This window comes from Ctenopharyngodon idella, chromosome 24 (genome assembly GCF_019924925.1).
Source record: "Ctenopharyngodon idella isolate HZGC_01 chromosome 24, HZGC01, whole genome shotgun sequence".
Lineage (NCBI taxonomy): Eukaryota > Metazoa > Chordata > Actinopteri > Cypriniformes > Xenocyprididae > Ctenopharyngodon > Ctenopharyngodon idella.
In genome coordinates this window covers 2,261,803-2,285,775 of record NC_067243.1, presented here as the reverse complement: position 1 = coordinate 2,285,775, position 23,973 = coordinate 2,261,803, and the positions used below count along the sequence as shown (strand labels likewise).

General features: G+C 37.3%; 2 protein-coding genes and 1 pseudogene across 5 annotated transcripts in view; 2 read left to right on the top strand and 1 right to left on the bottom strand.

The window, feature by feature from the left end:
- Positions 1-18,043, bottom strand: part of LOC127507139 (NACHT, LRR and PYD domains-containing protein 12-like) — a 36,536-nt gene extending 18,493 nt beyond the window's left edge. The window contains 4 exon segments of the mRNA XM_051884080.1: positions 10,168-11,663; positions 11,665-12,025; positions 12,803-12,938; positions 17,921-18,043. Of these exon segments, the coding sequence (XP_051740040.1) occupies positions 10,168-11,663; positions 11,665-12,025; positions 12,803-12,933 (1,988 nt within the window). The 5' untranslated portion in view covers positions 12,934-12,938; positions 17,921-18,043.
- Positions 1-23,973, top strand: part of LOC127507143 (von Willebrand factor A domain-containing protein 5A-like) — a 182,480-nt gene that overhangs the window by 42,378 nt on the left and 116,129 nt on the right. The window lies entirely within an intron of this gene.
- Positions 1-23,973, top strand: part of LOC127507150 (von Willebrand factor A domain-containing protein 5A-like) — a 182,288-nt pseudogene that overhangs the window by 42,877 nt on the left and 115,438 nt on the right.

The window sequence follows — 23,973 nt, the reverse complement described above, 5'->3', positions numbered from 1 at the left end:
AAGTCCCCAAATTATATTAACATTTACTATTTATTTCACTATTAATCATCATCTATGAACTTACAGCTCTGTGGAAATGAATTTATGTCTGTGAGTGACTGCATTAATATTTACAGTATAGTTTTCTCACAAGTGCATAGAAGTTAATTGTGCAAAATACACATTATTACACACAATAAACGTGTTTAAAAACATGTTTCAATGAGGCACTGATGAGATGTGTGTCAGATTCACTACTCACTGTCAAAGACTAAAAACAGCACTATCAGCAGGATTTTATAATAACCTATTGTAAAGGCGGCACAAGCTCAACTGCCGCTCTAGACAAAACACCGTCGTGCCGCCCCCACTTCACACTCACAATTAATCCATCTCTGAGATGCCTGAGAAAGACTGGAGGTTTTGTTCATTGGTTTATTAATAAACTTGCACTAAAATAAAAGCATGTACAAGCATGTTTTTGGATTTCTTTATTTTTTCATTCTGCAACATAAAAAAATAATCAGCACGCAACCACTGCAAGCGCAAACGCTGTATTATATAGTAATAAGAATATCTCCTGGAAGACTCAGGAGAATTCCCGGTGGTCCACTGATAAATTGGGCCAGCAGTAGCCTACTTCGAGATAAAGACAGTTTTACACTGGACACACAAAGCACAAGTCTCTAGTTCATTTTCAATGAGAGACACACAAAAGCGGCAAATCGGTAGTAGTGGTGAAGCAACGGTTCTCACACCCAAAATCCCGTCACTTGCGCGTGCACAGCTCTTCGTTATAAATATATGGCATGTATAAATATTAGGCTCATAAAAAGGTGAGCTACGTGACCTCTCCTCCGCTTTCTCTCACACACATACAGGCGGAGGGTGAACTCCAAGGTAAAGCTAAGGAGATGCACTTCCCCTTTAAAAGCATTATTTTCAATTTATTTTCATTTTCAGGGATGAAAAGAGGTTTTTCTGCAGAAATGCCATGATATGGGCTTATAATTTAAGTGTTTTAAGATGATTATTTGTTGTTTGCTTGTTTTTATTTTATTATGAGAAGTTTAAATGTGTTTTAAACCTATTATTTTAAGATCAAAAAGAATAGAAAGATCCGCACACGAGAATGAAGTCAAAAAAGCTCCAATGAATTTATTGTCCAGAGGCCACAAAAAGTGCAAGTGCAGAGTGCAAAACACTTTCGGGATCAACCCTTCAGTGCCCTGATTCCGAGCATACACCTGTATCCATTTAATAAGCTCATTACCGTAATCATTATAGAAAACCAGACCTCCAATACTAACACCATAAAGGTAAATAAATATAGTCATAATCAATGTTATACAACACTTTAAAAAACATTTCTTTTAACCTATTATTTTAGATATGTTTTTTAAATATCCTGAAACTCACGTTTCACTTGTTCAAGGCTTTTTTTAAATGGTTATTTTTATTTGACATTAAATAGCCTACGTCACAATTATTTGTAACAATTTGAACATGAAGGAAATAATAGAATAAATGATCCGGATCGGTACTGTCGGAGATGGAATCTTCGATTGGAGGGGCTGACCGAACGTGCAGAGGATAGTGTCAAGACTCGGGTAATGGAAATCTGCAAAGCGGTGGTTGTCGAGGAAAAGTAACCTTCGTGGCAAACAATGTGTACATTGCTCATCGAGTTGGAAGACCCAGCGCAGACAGAGGCAAGAAAAAGAAAAAAGAAACCAAGGCCAGTGATAATAAGATTCACTTCCAGAACAGCGAGGGACCTCACATGGAAAGGAGCAAAGGGAAATGACTTTCTTAAGAAGAACAAGATGTACTTCAAAGAGGACCTCACGATTAAAGACAGGGCTACGAGGAATCTCCTTTGGCCTTCGATCCACAAAGTACGGAAAGAGGGCAAAAGGGCCTTCTTTGTGGGAATCAAGGCAATCGTAGATGGTAAAGAAATTTAAATGTAAACCACTACTCTCTTTACTAAAGTCTGTTTGCTTTAGGCTATTATTCTTTAAAGACTTGAACGAATTATAAGGGTTTTTTATTATTATTGCTTATATTCATTCGTAATGTGAAATTACAACTTCACGAGGTTATTTTTTATTTTTTTATTTGTAACTCCAATTGAAGGATGTCAAAACTGGTTACTGAACTGTGACTGATCCTCGAAAAGATGGGAGTAAGATTACCCTTTATACACTCTCAACACTTTTAAACCTTAATTTGTTCACTGTTCACATAATTGTTCTATTAAGGTTTTCTTTCCTTCTTGTTCGAGTTTATGTCAATATTTTCAGTTAATGCCAGGGGTATACGAGACATGCTAAAGAGAAAAGCTGTTTGTTTTGTAAAGGTAAAGAAGCAGATTTTTGTTTCATTCAAGAAACTCATGCCTGCAGAGATGATGTGCTCTTTTGGAAGAATCAGTGGGGTTGTGACATTTGGTTTTCTTTTGGATCCTCAAATAGAACAGCAGGTGTCGCTGTTTTAAAGGACAGGTTTTCAGGGAAGAGTCACGAAACAGATGATCAAGGTCACTGGATTGCTCTACTTACTGATATAAACCAAGTTAAATTATTATTATAAATATATATGCCACCAATAATAAAAAAAACAAACGAGTTAATCTTTCAGGATATTGAAGGCCATATTAATCATTTACATTCAAAATTCCCCTCTGCTGAAGTAATTTGGGGTGGTGACTTCAACACGGTGTTTGATGGAAATCAAGATCGATGGCCACCCAGAATTGACAATATGGCAAGTGAATCAAGCAATGTTTGTTTATGACTCAACATAATTGACATATGGAGATATAAAAATCATTTCAGAACATATAAAAGAGAGAGTTGAATTTGTTACTACTGAACCATCTGTTTTAACAGATCACAAAGGCATATCTATTAAAATTAATGTGTTAGTTTGTCAATCAAGTAGAGTTAAGCGAGGATATTGGAAGTTCAATAATAGTCTATTGAAATATAATGATTTTTGTGACCAAATTAAGAAGTTAATTGTTAAATATTGGCAACAGGCTTCTTTGATTCAAACATATGGGAAATTATGGGAACAAACTAAATTTGAAATAAAGAGATTCACAATATCGTATGGAAAATCCATTAAGAAAAAGAAAAAAAGAAAATGAAGACAAAATAATTAATGAAATAATATCCTTCACTTGTAGAAATAACTAAAATATGTCAAGCACTGAATTATTAAAGCTTGCTACATTGCAGAATGAGCTGGATAATATTTATGAAGAGAAGCTTTTGTTAGGTCTAGACAAAAATGGATGGAAGCAGGAGAAATAAAAACTAAATACTTTTTTGGTTTAGAAAGAAGAAATAGAGAAATAACTTCTGTAAACAAATTAATAATAAATGGACTTACTAATGATAATCCCAAGGATATTTCTTGTTTTGTTAATAGGGCTGCAACAAACGATTATTTTGATAATCGATTAATCTACCGATTATTGGAACGGTTAATCGACTAATCATGGATTATTATACTGGTTAATAACTAATAATAGGTTCACATGCCGCTTGACCGGAGGCGCTACAGCGATATTAAAGAGCGCCAAAACCACATGTATTGTTTGAATCCCGTAGTAAAATTGACAGAATTTAAAAGTTAAGACTTTGTTTTATATCAAAAGTAACCTGATCTGTCTTATCTGTCGGCGCTGTCTGTGTCCTCTATGCTCTGCGATGCATCTTTCACTGCGTGAGAACATGGACGTGTGGCGATCAGTGAGTTTGAATGAGAGTCGGTGGCCCTGCATGACAGCATTTTTTGTAGTTATGCTAAACGTTATGTTTTATGCTATGTTAAACTCCCACATTTTACGGTTCGACTTCGTTTGCACTATGCACTCCGAAGCACCGTGTCTTCTTCTATTGGATTGGATCCGGGAGGGCTGCATTACAGTATTGCGCTACAGCGCCCCACTGGTCAAACCGCGTTATTGCAGGCCCTTCAAATAGTCTTTTGATCTCATATGATCTATTCGACAACAAAAATATTTGTCGACAATTTTTTATTGTCGACGTTGTCGATAATGTCGACTAATCGTTTCAGCCCTATTTGTTAATCAAGTTTATAGTAAGTTGTATAGTTCAAATAATCAATTAAATGATGCAGATTTTTTCTTAGTAATGCATCATCCAGTATTAATAAGATTACATCAGACTACAAAACATCATGTGATAAAGAATTAAATATTGAGGAAATTACAAATTGTATAAATAGACTTAAAGACAGTAAGTCTCCTGGAAATGATGGCTCGATGGGAATTTTATAAAATGTTTGTAATGACCTTGTGCCCTTTTTACTTGCTGTTTTTAACGAAGCAATTGATTTGGGAGAAATGCCCGCATCACTAAAACAAGGGGTAATTACGCTTATACCCAAGCCTAACAAAGACAAACTATTCTTAGAAACTTGGAGACCAATTAGTTTGTTAAATGATACTAAAATTTCTTCTTTAATCTTTGCAAACGACTTAAGAAATATCTAAATATAATAATTGATGAAGAGCAGCAGGTTTTCTGAAAGGCCGTTATATTGGAAATAATATTAGATTAATTTTAGATTTAATTGATTATAGACACCTTATCCCAGATGATTCTTTTATATTATTCATTGATTTCTATAAAGCGTTCGACACTACTGAACATTCGTTTATGTTCAAAGTTATTGACTTCTTTGGTTCTGGTCATTTTTTTCAAAAAGCAATTCGTACGCTTTATAATGGTTCTAATAGTTCAGTCCAGTCGTCTCACGGTACCTGTCAGAGATTTGATATGGGCCGTGGGATAAGACAAGGATGTCCTGTATCACCTTTTCTCTTCATATTGGTTACTCAGGTCATGGCTGCACTTATCAAAAAAGCAAGTTTTCAAGGGATATCAGTGTTTGGAAAAGAGATTAAACTTCAACTAGCGGATGATACCACAATTTTTGTCAAAAATAGTGAAGAATTGGATGAAGTTATTAAATGTATTGAAACATTTTCTGGAATCTCTGGATTAAAGATGAATAAGTCCACTTTATTCTCTCTTAAAGATTGTGTCTTGAAAGAAATTTGTGGGATACCAATTAAAGATAATGTCACACACCTTGGGATAATGGTGTGTAAAGATTTGAATCAAAGAAGCCGGTTAAATTGAGCCCATTATTGAGAAAATTAAAAACAGATTTAATATGTGGCTCATGAGAGATCTGTCCCTAAATGGACGTGTTCTGCTTTCAAAAGCAGAAGGATCTCAAGGTCTGTTTATATATCCATGTCAGCAGATGCTCCAAACAATGTTGTCAGGGAATTAGACAAGATTCTTCATGATTTTATTTGGAGGAAGAAAATACACTATTTACAGAAAGATATTCTAAATAATAATAGAGTCTTTGGTGGCCTTGAAGTTTAAAATTTTACAGATCTTAATAATGTGTTTAAGATAAAATGGATTATCGAATTTATTAAAAATAAAGATAATGTATGGAATGTTTTCACCAGTTACATGTTTAACTCTTCGGGTGGCATTAATTTTCTTTTAAAATGTAATTTTTCGGTTAAAAAATCCCAGTTAAACTGGCAAACTTTCATAAGCAGGCATTGCTGGCTTGGCTATTAATCTATAAACATAACTTTTTCACCGCAACGATACTTTATATGGAATAACAGATATCTTGTACAAAAAAAGTCAATCTTTAATCAGACATGGTACGACAATATTCTTACTGTTAGTCAGTTGCTTAATGAACAAGGTTTACTCTTAACATATTCTGAATTTCTCAACAAATTTATGATTCCTGTGAGGCCAAAAGAATACGCTATTATCTCTGATGCAATCCCTGACAGAGTTGTATCACTATTACGAAATCCTGGACTCTATCCTATAAACGCTGATCGTCAAACCAGTTTTTGTAGCGATGCAATATTTATTGGGGATATTAATATAGTAATAGATAAATGCAGTAACAAATATATTAGAAATGTTTTAAAAACAAACTATTTGCCTTGTTCAACAGTGTTTTAGTCTACTAAATATGAAAATATTAACTGGAAAAGAGTATGGTCAATAACAAATAAGTTTTTTATTAATAATAAAATTAAAGAAGTATCATATAAAATAGTCCTATAAAACTTATGTGAATTTTGTGGCAATGCCAGAGAATCTGTGGTTCATCTTTTCTTTGATTGTATATATATATATATATATATATATATATATATATATATATATATATATATATATATATATATATATATATATATATATATATATATATATATTTCTAATTTCATTTCTAGGTTGTTTGGAGCATGTATACAAACCGATCTGTACGATGTAGTATTTTTTTGTTGTACAGGACAATGTTGATTCCAAAAGTACGATTCCTTATACAACTTTTTATTTTACTTGGAAAATATCACATTCATGTGAAAAAATGGACTAAAGCCAAGCCAAACTTTGAACATTTTAAAAAGAGATTAAACAATATGGCACTACATTAGACAAAATCAAGAACAAAAAAGCAAGAAAGACCTATGAAGCTTTTTGTTACTTTAAATTGTTGTAATTTTACCACTGGCATGCCCTATTTTACTTTACATATTTTTATGAATGTTTATTTGTTTTCTACTTGTTGTGAGTTGTATATTCATATACAAATCTTTGTATCTTATATACAGAGAGCTTCTCGTGAAAACGCAGATTACTACTACGTTTTAGGGCTGCCAAATGTTTTTTAAACAATTAATCATATTCTCTGCATTAACATTAATTATCTTCAACCTGCTGAAATGTTTATTAATATATTTCGCTTCCAAATGCGCATTCTGAATAATAAATGAATATATTTCCCCATTAACCTACCGCCATCATGTGATCGTCTTCTCATTAGCAGTGTTTTTCTCTTAGTCATCATATTTCATACCTGTTAAATTTACATTTAAATGAATTTAAACGAGCAGAAGAGCATACAAGACATGCACAAACAAACCAAGCTGACGATTAAACAGCAGTATAACCTTTCATATAAAAGTTATAATTAATCAAATACTTATGAAGCCGAACCATGGTTTTACTATAGTAAGAGTGTAGCAACTATGGTTAATTTTCCTATGAGCAGTATTGCTTGTGTTGGTGCTCTTTTATTCCAGTGTTTGAAACAGATGAATGAATGTGAAAACTGCCTTAACGATGATAAATATTCAATTCATCTTAAAGAATGATGCAATGACAGCGCAATTACTTTGAATATTAGGATTTTTAGCATAAATGTGTGAATTGCATAGCATTACATAAAGTATTGAATGAAAATGTCTCTGAAACATCAGTGTATTAGTCCAATATTGCATTTATTTCACTTCAGCTGTGATAAAGTATGCAAACGCAGCGCGAGCGTCACTACGAGAAGCAGAAAGTGTCCGAATTCACGCCTCCGTTTTCAGCTCCTCCCCTCACATAATCTAAATCAACGATGCTAAAAGTTCGGAAGACCGAATCCATGTTTCACGAGGCGAACTCTGAGAATGTTTTTCCTGAATAACTGCTGGGTGTGAATAGTGCTCACGTCACCTCATCTTCTCTGACAGGCGTCCCACACATGCAGCTGACATAAACCACACTTTCAGTAAACAAGAAGAAAATCCTATCCAGTGATGAAGTGTTTTCTGTGTTGACAAATCTTTTACGATGTCCTAATAACAGCCGCGATTCACACGCAACGCGTCAACGTCCGCTAATGTCCGATTCACGACATAATGACTCATTTGAACAGATTCACTTTAATGAATCATGAAAACAACTGATCTGTCCACGTGATTTATAACGAATCATTTACTCGAACAACTCTGGCCCTGTCCCAAATGGCACCCTAAACACTCACGGCCTTCCTACGAGTCCGCACTTTCGTGACGTAACGTCGCTTTGACCGTCGGGAAGAAGTCTGCCAGTGCGGGCTCAGCAAAAGTGCGCATCGAGGGCGCATATCGGCCGCAGAGGGGGCGCTCGCGAGCACCCTTCTGAAGGCCTAAAATTGACAAATGAGACACCCTACGGTCTCGTGGACTTAATGGACACGCGTCCGCGGCAGCCATTGTAAAGCCCTGGGTATACTTCACTTTCTGCGCTCAGACGCGTCTCGCGTGCAGTCGCGTCCGCGCATCTTTCAAAGTATACTAACAGTGCATTCCAAACAGGATATATCGCCCTCCGAAGGGCACTTCAGAGTGAAAACAATCATGGCCGCCATATTGAAGGGTCGTTCCAAACCGAAGTGCTCAAAACTGGCCACTTCAAAGGGCCCTTCTGAATGAAGGATTTCGAAGGGTACAACTGATGGACACTTCAGGCCCCCATGATCCTTTGCACAGTTGAGCCCTTCAGAATGGAAGGCAGGGTAAACCACGAATGCTCGCGGAAGACCGAGTTCGACACATGCGCAGTACAATTTTTTTACTCGTCTTGTTTTTGAATCGCTCTTTACACACTCTTCTTCGACGACTGCACATTGTGCTCAGTATTGTGCGTATTGCCACCTAGTGGACTCTTCTGTCCTGCTTGCGCATGCGCTGTTGCACGTGCACCGTCCGCGCGGTCTCGAAATTTGGGCTGCACGCGGACAGGGTGTGCGGCCGAACATGGACGGCCGAAGTATACCCGGGGCTTTAGTCCACAAGACCGAAAGTGCATAGAAGTGTGCCATTTGGGACAGGGCCTCTGAAATGAGAACATAAGTGTGCTTACCCCATTGAGCAAGAGTGGTTAGTAAAATTAGCCTTAATAATCCACAGTATTTTCAGCTTATTTAAATGACAATGTGTAGTAAATTAGGCCTACCTATAAAATCAGTTATTTAGACTGGAGTGAAACCAGAACAAAGCAAGTTGTTGTTAGCTAGGTGCATTCAATTGTATATGGTAGAAAATTTTATATTATATAATTATATATATATATATACATACATACATACATACATACATATACACACACACACACTGATTGTTAATAATAATAATATTATTATTATTTTTATTATTATTATTATTATTATTATACATACCAAAATAATTTTCAGGTCTAGCAAAGAAGCTTCTTCTTTTACAAAGCTATGAAATCACAGATTTTTTTGCAAAGAGGGCAAGAAAGAGTTACAGTGAGAGCGACGGGTACTTTATTGTCAGTATTGGACTCACAGATCACGTGGGTAGGGCACTTTTTACTGTTTGTGTGGATGAACATGTCTGTCACCACCGAAGAACATTTTCGACCAGGAAAAACCCTGATGTATGACTTTTTGTGCAAAAATATCTAAACATTCTTAAATCAAGATACATTTACTTTCATAAGAAAAATGATATGAAGTCTTGTTTTCTGGGGGGAAAAAAAAGTAAAAATTGCCAAAGGGCAAGAAAAATAATCTTGTTGTCCCTTTAAATTAAGATTATTTTTCTTCCCTCATTGGCAGATATTTTTATGTGTGACTAATTCATGTACGTGTGTGACCTGATGAAATGTAAGTTAAATCTCTTATTTTGACATTAATGTAGTCACAATGCTGACAGAGTAAATATGTGTTAGAAAACTAGACCTTTATCACTCATAATATTCCCATTCACAGTAATCCACCTTCTCTATCGTTTCATTTATTTTATGGCATAATCACACCTCTTTAAATATATAATAATGTAAAACACTGGCTAGTGCTGTACAGTAAAAAGTAAGCACACTTCAAGCACAGCCGTCACTGTAATAGTTCACTGTAACAGTCGTCAAACAGCTGCAACATTAAGCATTTATGATGAATAATTACTGAAGATTAAATGTCATAATGATATATTATTATTGCCATTATTATTAGCAGTAATTTATGTCATTTTATCTTCATTCACGAGTGAAAATGTCTCAATTCCAGCTTTACTGATCAATGGTGTCGACCGTCCCTTTGCGCCACCTGGTGGTGATTTCACCAACGAGTTTCACACGTGACTGGGTTGTGTTTACCCGCGGCGGTAACAGGCATTTTAGTGACTATCTACTGTATTAAAGAGGCGTGTCGTGACCCTTTAAGATCCTGTTATTGAGGAGAAAATCTCTCATTTAGGAACATTTATTTTAAAGGTGTCAGATTCATTATTAAATATGATACTTTAGTTAATGATTAAACACTCACAGAGCTTTTCTGCAGTTGATCACAGCTGGTATCAGTCTTCTTCTCCCCTCATCTGATGTGTTGCATTTCATGAGGTTCATCTCATCCAGTGGCTCCTCTGACATCTGAATCATGTAGGAGATTGTTGAGCAGTAAGACGGAGAGAGTTTCTCCTCTGAGTGTTTGTCTGATTTCACAAACTCCTGAATCTCTCTGGACAGAGACTGATCTTTGACTTCCAGCAGACAGAGGAACAGATTGATGGATCTTTCAGTGGAGAGTCTATCTTCACCTTTGATCTTCTTTTTAATGTACTGTGTGATTCTCCTGATGCTCTCTGAGCTGTTCTCTGTGTGTGTCAGTAGATCCTGTAAGAGCCTCTGATTGGACTCCAGTGAGACGCCCAGCAGGAACCGCAGGAACAGATCCAGCTGTCCATTCTCACTCCAGAGGGCTTTATCTACTGCTGATGTTAGTAGATCATACAGAGGGTCTTCATCATACAGAGAGTCTTTATCAGATCTGTACAAACTGAATTCATCCAGTGTTTTGTTGTTCTTGATCACATATGAATAAAACACATAGAAAGCAGCGAGAAACTCCTGAAAGCTCAGATGAATGAAGCTGTAGACTTTCCTCTGATGAATCACAGATTCCTCCTTAAAGATCTCAGTGCAAATCCCAGAATACACTGAGGCGTCAGTGACGTCTATGCCGCTCTCTCTCAGGTCCTCCTCATAGAACATCACATTGCCCTTCATCAGCTGTTTGAAAGCCACTTCAGCAAGTTTCACAATCACTTCTCTGTTGGACTGCAGCAGTTTCTCTGGATCTCTCTCTTCATACTTCTGATTCCTCATGTTGATCTGAATCAGCAGGAAGTGGATGTACATTTCAGTCAGAGTTTGAGGGATTTCTGCACTCAGATCTTCTTTCAGGAGCTTCTGAAGCACAGTGGATGAGATCCAGCAGAAGACGGGTATGTGGCACATGATGTGGAGGCTTCTTGCTCTTCTGATGTGTGAGATGATTCTGCTGGCTTGATGCTCGTCACTGATTCTCTTCCTGAAATATTCCTCCTTCTGAGGCTCATTGAATCCCTGAATCTCTGTCAGACGGTTGATGTATTTGGAGGGGATCTGATTGGCTGCTGCTGGTCTGGAGGTGATCCAGATGAGAGCAGAGGGAAGCAGCTCTCCTGTCATGAGCTTTGACATCAACACACCCACTGATGAAGTCTCAGTCACATCAGAAACTTTCTGAGCATCTGAAAACATCAGTGTGATTCTGCTTTCATCCAGACCATCAAAGATGAACACAACTTTACACTCCTCATAAATCTTTGAGTCCAGATCTTGAAGTTCAGGATGAAAGTCCAGCAGAAGTCTGTGAAGACTGTACTGATGATCTCGGATCAAGTTCAGCTCTCGAAATGGAAGCACCAACATGAAGTCTACATCCTGATTGTCTTTTCCCTCGGCCCAGTCCAGAATGAACTTCTGCACAGAGACGGTTTTTTCCGATTCCAGCGATGCCTTTAGTAAGAACAGTCTTGATCTGGTGTTTCTCCTCACATCCTGGTTCAGGTGAGGCTTTAAAGATGTCATTGCAGTAGATTGGAGTGTCTTGTGAGTGTTGTGTTCTGGCTGTTTTCTCCATCTGTAAAACCTCATGTTGTTCATTCACTCCTTCACTCTCTCCCTCTATGATGTAGAGCTGTGTGTAGATCCTGTTCAGGAGGGTTTCATTCTCCTGGAGTTTCAGTCCCTCAGATAATCTCTCATACTTGTTCTTCATGCTGGTTTTGAGCTGGTCTTTGACTCTCTGTAGTTCATCATCTACTGCTTGAGGAGAATCCTGGTCTCCAGTCTGATCATCTCTGATTGGAAACAAAATACAAACATAAAAACATGTTCATGAATAGATCATGCAAGGAACAGCAACACATTTAAGAGAGAAGTGTCAGTTTAACAGACTCCTGTTATATACCACATATTTACATTAAACTTTAACATATCTTCTGGAATTTAAGTCACATTTTCTATCATCTGAAATGTGCTGCATCTTATATTTGTCTGTTTTGGACTCTTATGTAGAAGTTTTGGTCTCTTAGATTCCTGTCCTAGTTTTGTCTTGATTACTTGGGCTTTAAAACACACTTAATATTCAGAAATATTATTTATATGACGGCACTGAAACTCTCTCAACAATGTAATTTTTCATCCATTGTGACTTAAGAGGGTCGCACACCGGACGCGAAGCTCAGCGCCACGCAGTGCCGCACCACGTCTTTAAAATTCGAACGCATTGTTTTCAATGAGTGTACGCACACCGGCGGCGACATTCGGAGCCTGTCCGCGGCGCCCAGCTACGACTCAGGAAATTGTTCAAAATCCTGCCGCGCCACAGAGCACCATGTACATTGTTTTACATTAAATTTATATTATATTTCTCTCAAATCGTCGTTAATGTACATACTGACTTCACCCTGCTCTGCAAGACACATCAGTTTTACATTCTTAGTTTAACAGCTTGAATAAAGTCTAAAAACGTATAATAAATGTAGCTTTTTCTTTCATTTTGCTCTGTTGTGACATTTTTCCATGTACACTAACCTCAGTGTGAAATATTAAAGCCTAGGCATATGTAACATCACCTGGGGTCAGAGGTCACTGGTCCATCACTGAATTCAGGAGGATGACCCATGGATTGATTGCTCTTCAGAGACACACAGCTGAGATCTGGAGATGAAGATCTCTTCCTCTTCCTCGTCTCAAAGTCTGACATCTTCCCTGTATATGGAAACACTGGGAACATTACATTAATGTTACATTTATGCATTTAGCAGATGCTTTAATTACAAGTAATTTACAGTGTGTTCATTTCAGCACATATCCCAGTGAACAACATGTGCTCTAAGAATGTCTTGATACTAAGTTATGAAAACATTATTTCGAAATATTCTTTGAACGAACAAAATGTTTCTTAGTTAGGTGTACACTAAAGGAATATTTCATTTGATCATTTTGTAAACATTAAGGGAACGTTACTTTTGAATGTTTTCTGAATGTCCTGATAAAGTAGAAGTTAAAAAGAGACATTCATCTAACATTTTACACTAACAGATAACTTTCATTATATCACGATCTAACAACAAACCATCTATTAAAGTTACTGGAAAGACGTTTGTTCATGAGTTTGAGAGAACATTAGTCTTGTTATTTGGGATGTTCTCTGTGAACATCAAAGATAATATGAACAACAAAGTCACCTGTCATGATCACCTGTTGGAGTGCCCTTGATAGCCACTAGAGGGCCCTCCACCCCGGACTATTGTCACTATCACGGACTCCATTTCCCATCACCCACTTCCCAGACTCATTACTGATATTGCACACAGCTGTTTTCAAGCATGTCGTTTGTTTCTTCCTATTTATACCCGGTTTGTTTCAGTCAGTTTCATTTATTGTCACTCTGCTCATCTGAGTACTCTCCCTGGTTTCTTGTTTCCCGTTTCTGGTGGACTTTGCAAGTATTTTGACCCTTTGCCTGGCTTATGACTGATGTTGGATTCCCAAATAAACTGTAATTGGATCTTACCTAAGTCTCAGAGCATTCTGTAACATCACTGAATCATTAAATGAATTAAACTAGAGCTGGGCGACATGGCCAAAAAATTATCACAATGAAATTATCAATATCGACTGATAAATGTCAAATCTGTATTTCTTTCAAATAAAGGCAGATTTCTCCTCCTGAGGTAAAGTTGTAGAAACCAGAACATGACAAACACTTACAAACAGGGCTGGGGATCGATTCAGATGTCCCAATTCGATTCGATTTTGACTATCAAGGTCTCAATTCGATTGATTCTTGATTCGATTTCGATTCTTAATTCAATTTTCAGATTCGATTCTCGGTTTTTGATTCAATGAATTCAATAGTAAATTTTCACTGGCCCCACCACAAAAAAAATAATAAATGAATAAAATTAATTTTTATTGAATAAAAGTCATTGTTTTTGACCCATGTATACTGTTATGTGTTTGAGAATGGAAAATGGGATGAAACGCAACATTTACGTGAGACGAGGCTGTAGCGATATGTGGGAAAACAGTTCGAACAACAAACTAGATTACATCAAAAGCTCAACGTTTATTAACAGAGGGAATAGACAATAGTAGAGCTGCACAATACTGGATAAAATGAGAATCACGATTTTTTGGTTTCAAATAGAGATCACGATTCTCCCACGATTCTGAATATACAACCAAACAAAATAACATCTTACTAGAGGTTCTGACAAAATATAAATTGCTGATTGCTGGAAAATGTTTGAATTAATTATTTAAAAAATGGTTTTGAATGAATTCAATGACTCCTTAATAAATACTTGTTTCATTGCTAGATGAATCAGTGTTTTTGAACGAATCTTTTGAATGAATGATTCAATGACAAATACATTTTTTTTTTTACAGTCAGTTATCGCCACCTAGTGGAATTAGATGTAATTGATATTAACCATTATTTGACGTGCCAAGTTTGTTTCAAAAGGTAGTTTGCTCTATTTTGATCGTTATCGTAGACATCAGTGTTTAAATACTAACTTAAAACTTGTATCTCAGTACTTCTGTGATAATGTGAATGTTTGTAACACAGAAATAACTAATGTGTGGTTCAAAACGGCTCTCTCTGGCTCTGGCAGCACGAACACAGATTTGAACACTCCGGTATGATTTTGTCAAAGGTTTAATAGACGTGGGAGAATCGTTGTCATTAATAAAGTAGGATCGTGTGGGTGCTTGAATCGAGATCGCGATCTTTTTACGATTAATCGTGCAGCTCTAGACAATACAATAAAGACTCAAGAACAAAAGACACTTTAACATTAGGAAACAATAAAACAGAAGAGAAACAAGGGTGTCGCTAAACTAAGGAAAATTTAAAAACAAAACCGTAATCTTGGACGTATGCGACGCCTTAACTAAACTACACTACATAAAGAACAGAAACACAATAGTGGCGAACACCCTTCCATTAACTGACAGTCAAAAGAACTACCTGCCGTATTCAAACCACCGTCAGTAGAGTAGATACGCTGGAAATTATAAGGTTAATTAACAGTTGAATCGAAGTTAACACTCGGTAGGTTCGTACAAGAAGAAATATTCACATTTTAATATAGGTCAAAACTAAATCAAGTGGTTGGTACAACACACCGCAAGTCACTAACAGCGGGGAACACAAAACAGTCTGCTCACACCGGCATCTAAGCTTACACAGCCTGATCAACAAACAAACTCACAGATCTGCTGTCTCAAACCACAGAATAAGCAGTTCAACATCACGATAACTGGACTTTCAGCATGTCTAAAGACACAGAAGACGAGTGAGGGCCGAAGCCAAAACGCTCACTGCAACTGTAACACCGTCACGACCTTTATACTGCCGGCACACCACGGATTGGTGGAACGCCGGTCGTGACGTCAAACGCCATGACATCACCCAGATCATGTGACAGCCTTCCGGTCCAATCAGAATAACTCAAAAGAAAGAGAACAAACACAACAAAATACAACACACGGGGAACGTAACAATACTTATATTGTAATAAATAAGGTTATTATTTTAGATATCAGTGAAATTTAACAATTCTGGATTTCATTTGAGACCTAAAATTACTAATATAAATTTCACAGATTATTAAAGAGAAGTAAACAGTCATTAATAAAAAAGAACTAATAATTAAACTGCAAGCAATAGCACAAATAAATAAACTCAACAGAACAAAGAAACAAATGAAATAATCAGTGTGTTTTTCAGGAAGCTCTAACAGTTTTCAGGGACAGAAACTGAATAATCAGATGTAAAATATAATCTTCACGGTACAAAATGAATAAAGGTTCATCCTTATTAAAGTTACAAAAACGTTATTCAGTGAAGAGCAGGGAGTGATTTTCTCTTTGTCTTTTGTAGTTTGATTAAAAAGATAAATATGTGTAAATATAATATTAAATCACTTAACTCTTACCCTTCTTTTGAGCCAGTTTTTGAGCTCTAAAGTGTCAAAATGTCATTCAGTGTAACCGTCCCGAGTAAAATTCTAATGACAAAAGTGTTTTTAAAATGTAGAAATTCATCCTAAAGATATAAATGAACACATGGCATAATTGTGCTGGTGTTTGCAGCAATATATAGAACAAAGGGCAACATACTGCATCTACAATATATTAAAACTTGAATAATATTTGTCCCGACTTTTGTGCTTCATGAATGTCATTCAGTATAACAAAGATAAAAAACATTTTAAAGCACATCACATGATGGTAATCATGTGACAGTGTGTGACATCACAAAGAGGACCCTTGAAGAGCCTCTATCTATGAGATAAAGTGAGTAAATCTCTCTGAAATGTGTGATGATTTCACTTTTTCACCCTCTAGTAACCTTTGGAACAAAAGCACACGTCCTTCAGTACAACACAGAAAAGACACTTTTAATGTTATTACTTTATAAAAAGCTCTATTAAATATGAAAATTAAGGATATTCTTTATAGGTAAAGACCATTACTTTATATAGGTGGCCAAGGCACTGCCTGTTAAATATGTTCATGTATGAAATCTGTCCTTCAGTATCACGGCTAATGGCTGCTTCATATTTGAGGCACTTTGAAAAATTGAGACTGTACAAGTTTGGGAGTGTTGGTTTACCTTTTAAACTTGGATTAAGTGTTATAAGCTACTACTAATGGACTATTAATAACGTTTAATGAATGCAAATCATATTCTGTACCAGTGTCATAACTATCAAATCTTCATTTTTTAGTTATCAGAGAAGAAAGAAGGATGTCAATCCTGATCATCCACCAATCCATACAAGGACACAATCTGATGCTGAAGATACCTGATGTGAAAGTACCTGTCGTGATATTACTTTGAGAAAGATATCAATGTTTTGTGATGATTTCAAGGAAGTTTTTTGGCACAATGTTTCTGAAATGTTTTGTAATAGTTTGAAATGTTCAGTGCTGGTTTAATCCTACATGAATGAAATTGTACCTCTTGCGTCAGAAACTATGCTGCATAAATCCATGTTCTTTATGTGTGTGGCGTATGGATCATCTCTCTTACATTTTTAAACATCTTCTCCAGTTTTTTTTACGGTTTTATAACTTAAAAAATAGTTAAAAGAAAAGTACTATTGCTGCTACTAATAATAGTTGTTGTGGGTTTCTGAAAGTAACGGGCACTTTCACTTTAGGCACAAGGGGAGGAGAAAGAGAATTAATTTTATTATTTGCACACTGAGGCGCGCAGCTCTGATCTCTTCAGGTGTGTGACGCGCACACAAAACTTCTCACACAGCGCGCGAGATCTCTTTCACTTCAATGCTTAACTTTAGTAAAATCATTTTTCAGTCTTTTTTCCTGAACAAAATTAAGGAATCGACCCTGCTTCGTTCCCTATATAACATCATAATTATCGACACCCAGTTCTAACATTTTCTTCTCTTCTGATTTCACAGAGGACAAGTTACATCACCTAAATATAGTTTCAGTGGAAAAACCTTTACTTTTTTTATATAATTTGGGTAAAGATTAGAAAAGTCATGACGCAGATCCGGTATATGTACCTTCATTCCTGACGCCATTTGATGAGCGTCAGTGTTTGTTGTTGTCAGTGAACAAGAGTGTGTCACGATCATATAAACACACAGAACAACATCATATAACAACATGACACGATATTAAATAAAGCTGATAACTGAACTTACCGTCAAACTCACTGATGTTCGTTCAGCACCGAGACTTCGAGCTCGTATCAAAACGAAACAGAAACAATCATCTCTCAGTGAAGACCTGCACAGGTGTACAATCATCTCTCAGTGAAGACCTGCACAGGTGTGCTGGAATATCCGGTGTCTGAGAGAGATTTACGGTGACACTGGGCGGAGCTTACATGAATATTCACCAGTTTCTGTTTTGTGTTAAAGCGCCACTGAACATTTTAGTGCTGTCCTTGGATCACACAACTGTTTTCGGTAACCTGATTGTGTTTCCGCGTCGAATGAAGTTAAGATTCTTCTTTATTAATAACTGTTTATGAATGCTCAATAGTTTGTAGGTCACATTGTGTCGTGAGAGATAATTTAGTAGTGATTCAGCCACTGGTGGTCTATCGTGAGGAAATGAGCCAACAGAGTTTGTTTGTTTTAGTACAACTGTTTTGATTTTCTTTTAGTTCGTTTGATAAGATAACTTGAATAAATGTATCTGTGGTGGCATAATAAAAGTTTCAGTTGTGATTATTTTGTCATTCTCTATTGCTTTCTCAGTCGATAGCCTGCATAACTTTAACCAGACATTATTATTGTTAAAACACATTGAGAGTTAGGTTTATGTTCCGTTTATGTTTTTGACATGCATGAAGTAATGTAAACACTTCCTGTCTCCTGAGACTCCTTCATCTGATGGATTTTTAGATGTATCCTTCGCTGCCTTTGATATCCCACAATCCTGTGTTTCCATTCAGTGACAGTTGAGCTAGAAAAAGAAAGATGGCGTCCGAAAGTTGCGGTTTCTGGTCAGTTTGTGTGTAAATGTACATTTTTGACCATTGTTTTCCACTTTTGATGTCATTTCTAGCAAGAAATTACTACTTAAATATTCCCTTCGTTCTCACTAAAGCTCACGCTGTTTTGCTGTAGATCATTAAAGGATTAGTTCACTTCTGAATGAAAATTTCCTGATAATTTACTCACCCCCATGTCATCCAAGATGTTCATGTCTTTCTTTCTTCAGTCAAAAAGAAATGAAGGTTTTTGATGAAAACATTCCAGGATTATTCTCCTTATAGTGGACTTCAATGGACTGTTGAAGGTCAAAATTACAGTTTCAGTGCAGCTTCAAAGAGCTTTAAACGATACCAGACGAGGAATAAGGGTCTTATCTAGCGAAACGATCGGTCATTTAAAAAAAAAATCAAATGTATATGCTTTATAAACACAAATGATGCGGCGCCAGCTCCGTTTTTTTCGTAAGTAGAATAGGGAAGGCGTGGTAATCTTTAAACTAGTGTCTAAGGGGCCGTTTACAGGACACCGTTTTCAACTAAAAACTTTTTATGCGTTTTGGCTGTTCATTTACACAATGGCGTTTTGGTGGCCTGAAAACACAAACTTTTGAAAACGGTCTCAGTGTAAACAAGAGTACTGTTTAAACACAAATATTCTGACTGAAACTCCCTGACTCGTCCATCCAGATAGAGTATTCTCTGATTTTACTGTTATTTTTATTCTTATGTATTTGTTTCCTTTTTAGGTAAAGCACTGTGAATTACCATTGTGTATGAAATGTACTATATAAATAAAATTGCCTTGCCTAAACAACAACGGTGCGTTTCAAACGGGATATATCGCTCACCGAAGGGCACTTCAGAGTGAAAACAATCATGGCCGCCATATTGAAGGGTCGTTCTAATCTGAAGTGCTCAAAACTGGCCACTTCAAAGGGCCCTTCGGAATAAAGGATTTCGAAGGGTACAACTGATGGACACTTCAGGCCCCCATGATCCTTTGCACAGGGTTCGGAGTTCGATTTTACCTATAAATGTATGTATAGTATTTTTCCATTCTACTGTAATATTTATACAAGTTAGATTTGGTACATTATTGTGGTAAAAACGACATTGTAAACAAAAATACTTTACAGCTCCCTTTATCAGTCCATTCAAATGTTTCTAATACACAGACACAACATCAGAATCAGAGCGTGTTGAGCTCCAGGTTGTTAAGACTGCACCAGACAGCTGTTCAACCTCCAGTCTGTAAGCAGACTCGTCTCCGTCCTGGATGAGGCCGATCAGTGTGGTGTCATCTGCAAACTTCAGGAGCTTGACAGAGGGGTCTTTAGAGGTGCAGTCATTGGTGTACAGGGAGAAGAGCAGTGGGGAGAGGACACAGCCCTGAGGGGCGCCGGTGCTGATGGAGCGGGTGCTGGATGAGAGTTTTCCCAGCCTCACTAGCTGCTGCCTGTCTGTCAGGAAGCTGGTGATCCACTGACAGACGGAGAGCTGAGTTAATTTGGGCTGGAGGAGTGATGGGATGATGGTGTTAAAAGCAGAGCTGAAGTCCACAAACAGGATCCTCACATAAGTCCCTGGTCTGTCCAGATGCTGCAGAACATAATGCAGTCCCATACTGACTGCATCATTCACAGACCTGTTTGCTCGGTGAGCAACTGCAGGGGGTCCAGTAAGGGTCCGGTGATGTCCTTCAGATAAGCCAGAACCATCTTTCAAATGATTTCATGGCCACAGACGTTAGAGCCACAGGTCTGTAGTCATTAAGTCCAGTAATTTTGGGTTTCTTTGGGACGGGGATGATGGTGGAGCGTTTGAAGCATGAGGGGACTTCGTACAGCTCCAGTGATCTGTTGAAGATCTGTGTGAAGATGGAGGCCAGCTGGTCAGCGCAGGTTTTCAGACAGGCTGGTGAAACGCTGTCTGGGCCTGGTGCCTTTCTTCTCTTGTTCTTTCTGAAGTCCTGATCTCCTTTTCCAGTGTGTATTTGGCCTGTTTGTACAAGACTCTGTCCCCATTTCTGCGAGCATCTTCTTTGGCCTGACGGAGCTGGCTGAGTTTTGCAGTGAACCACGGTTTGTCGTTGTTGTAAGTTAAATGAGTCTTTGTAGGAATGCACAAATCCTCACAGAAACTGACATACGAAAACAGCATTACATTAAAAAAACGATCAAAGAACACCGAAGCGGTCGATGACTCTTCAACCCTTCATCCATTCAGGCCCCATAATGTCTGGCTCCTCCACTGAGCGCTATCACCCTTCTGCTTCAGTCTCACTCTTCACAGACACTTGAACATTGATTGCTCTCAATACAAGAACCAGACATGCAGCCCACAGAAATCCACCAGTTCATCGACACATTTGCTTAAATGAAGGAACATGCATTTCCCCAGTTCATTGTGTGTATTATTACTGTGTATATTGAAAGTGATGTTTTTCTGTGTCCAGGGAAAATACCCTTTCTGAAGAGTTGATAGACGATCAATACTGAGTGTTCGCTGGCCGAACAGATTAATTGATTGTAATATTAATTGAGCTACATCAAGTTAATTCGATTAACTGATCCATATATTTAACATTAATTAGAACGAGTTATGATTATTCATATTTTCCCTTTTGAGCTAATTTGCTACAGAGAGTATAGAGGGCGATTTATATTTTGACAATATTTTAATGCAAGTAAAAATAATAAGCTTTAAATGAATATGTAAAGCTTTGTTTTCTTTTAAGGTTGTTGCTGTGCTTTATTAATTTTCCTATTATAAAGAACAATCAACTTGCCAAGTGATCACTGCAATAACAACACGTCATTTTAACCAATAAAAAGTCGTTAGAGAATCAAGAACCTCTGACTGCAGCGCACACAGCTTTCTTCTCGTCGTTATAGTTCATTTGAGGCAGTTTCCGTGGCGTTATTTGCTCTCGCTCAGATATTGCGTGTATCTGTTACTTTGTTCCATGTAAATCAAACATGCTTTTTCTCTACAATTGTCTTCTCTCCTGATTTAATGTTGCTAGAAGCTATCAACCATCAAACTTACATAACTGACTGTTAAAATAACACCTAGAAACTGTAAAGAAATTAAGTATCTTTTTATATAATAACTCCATGTACAAATTATATCATTTTCAAACTTAGCCTACTTTAGTCAGCCAGCTCTCTAGATATTTTTATTACCTATTTAATATATATTTTTTAAAGTTAAGTGCTTATTGTAGCCTAAATAGATGCTTATTAAATTATTATATTTAGCGAACCACCACTGATCATCAAATAGGACTATATCAGCATGAGAGTAATCAAAATGCCTCGGGGAATTTATGACTCTGGATAATCTGTATTTTTTAGAATAGAGATCACGGTTTTTCCACGATTCAAAAAGAAAATTACACAATCAAACAAAATAATATGTAGGGCTAATTTACTTGAGGTTAATTTCTAAATGTCTAAACTGTTATAGATGAGTCTGATAAATTTTTTATTATTATTAATTTAAAGAACTCATCATGTAAAAAAAAAAAATGAAATTAATGAGATACAATGTTTATTTAAAGCTTAGTTTCAAAGGTCTTCTACTCATTTTGATCGTGGCTACCGCAGCGTCTGTATAAAGTTTACTTTCACATAAAAATACAGATAAACATGTTAAAAAACAGGTTTGGAACAACTTGAGAGTGAGTAAATGATGACAGAATCTTCATTTTTGGGTGAACTATCCCTTTAAGCTTAATTATTTATACATGCATATTATACATACATATTGTACAGCTGAAAATAAAGACAGGAGACTTGCATGACACTATATTGTTTATTGGTGGTTTTGTAGAGAGGAAACCCCACGTCATACTGTCAAATTAAAGCCACGGTCCCCATCCTGAGGCTGTATTTTGATGGGGAGTCTGACCTCCGCCCTGACCTGCGCCTCAGCAGGGCATCCATACTGCACCTGATGAATGCAGTCCCCTATGAGGTTCAACAGGGATGGTCGAAAGAAATAGAGGTGCTATTGTTCATCTACGGGCTGGCCCATGCTGCATCCTACAGGGTGGTTGCTTCAGCCGTTGACGCCCCTCGAACCACAGTCCACAGGCTCGTGCACAAGGTCAGTGAGGCTGTCCTTGGCCTCCTAAGAAAAGCAGTTCGGCTTCCTCAAGGTGAAGAGCTAGAGGAGGAGGGTGCAGGATTTGCCAGGCTGGCAGGCTCTCCTGTTTTCAGTGTGGCAGTTGGAGCCATTGATGTCTGCCATATACGTATAAAGCCCCCATCAGTCAACGCTGCCTGTTACTTCCACAGGAAACTGTTCTTTTCAGTACAGTTCCAGGCTGTGTGTGACCACCAAGGGAAGTTCTTGGATATCTGCGTAGGCTTCCCTGGTTCTGTGCACGACGCAAGGGTCCTGAAACACAGTGCAATCTATTGCAAACAACTGCACCCACCTGAGGGTCGATGGGGGGCATCCCTGCCTGACTTCACCCATATGCATCATGAGCCCCTATCGAGAGCCTGTTGCTACCCCTGCTGAAGCTCGCTACAACAGGCCTCACTCCAAGACCAGGTGTGTTGTTGAGCGGGCTTTTGGCATGCTAAAAGCAGGCTGGAGGTCAATTGTTTTCAAAGCTCTGGAGGTGAACCCCAACTTTGTACCCACTGTTGTGACATGCTGTGTCGTCCTTCACAACTTGTGCTTTGCCAATGGTGACATAATTGAAGCTGAAGATGTGATCAGCGATGATGATGATGATGATGAAGACGTGATGTGTGGCGATGCCACGAGGAACCGTCTGGCAGCAGCAGTTTCTGCACCTGATACCCATGTCCCTGCCCTAACGAACATGATTATGTTTCAAATTAATATTGTTTAATCTTGTCTTTTTGTCCATTTCAACATCTCCTTGTCCTAAAGTACAAAACATCACACACACATGAAAAAAGTAGTAATTATTATTTCAGTTATTTATATTATTTGAGTTCTTCTGACTGAATTAAAGACATACTGAAGAAAAATGTTTTAGTAAACTTTAAAAGTTAAAAGATTATTGCATAATATGGCGTAGCTTGACGTTTCAGCTTGAGGAGGAGGGGGGGGAGGAAACCAAGCCAGTCGATTTGGTCAGTCACACTTACATTATTTGAGATCTTTATATAGTAACCTTACAAATCTGCAAAATAGTAAAACCAACATGAAAAAGATTTGTGATCAAATCATGAATCGTGATATTTTTGCCATATCGCCCATACTTATTAA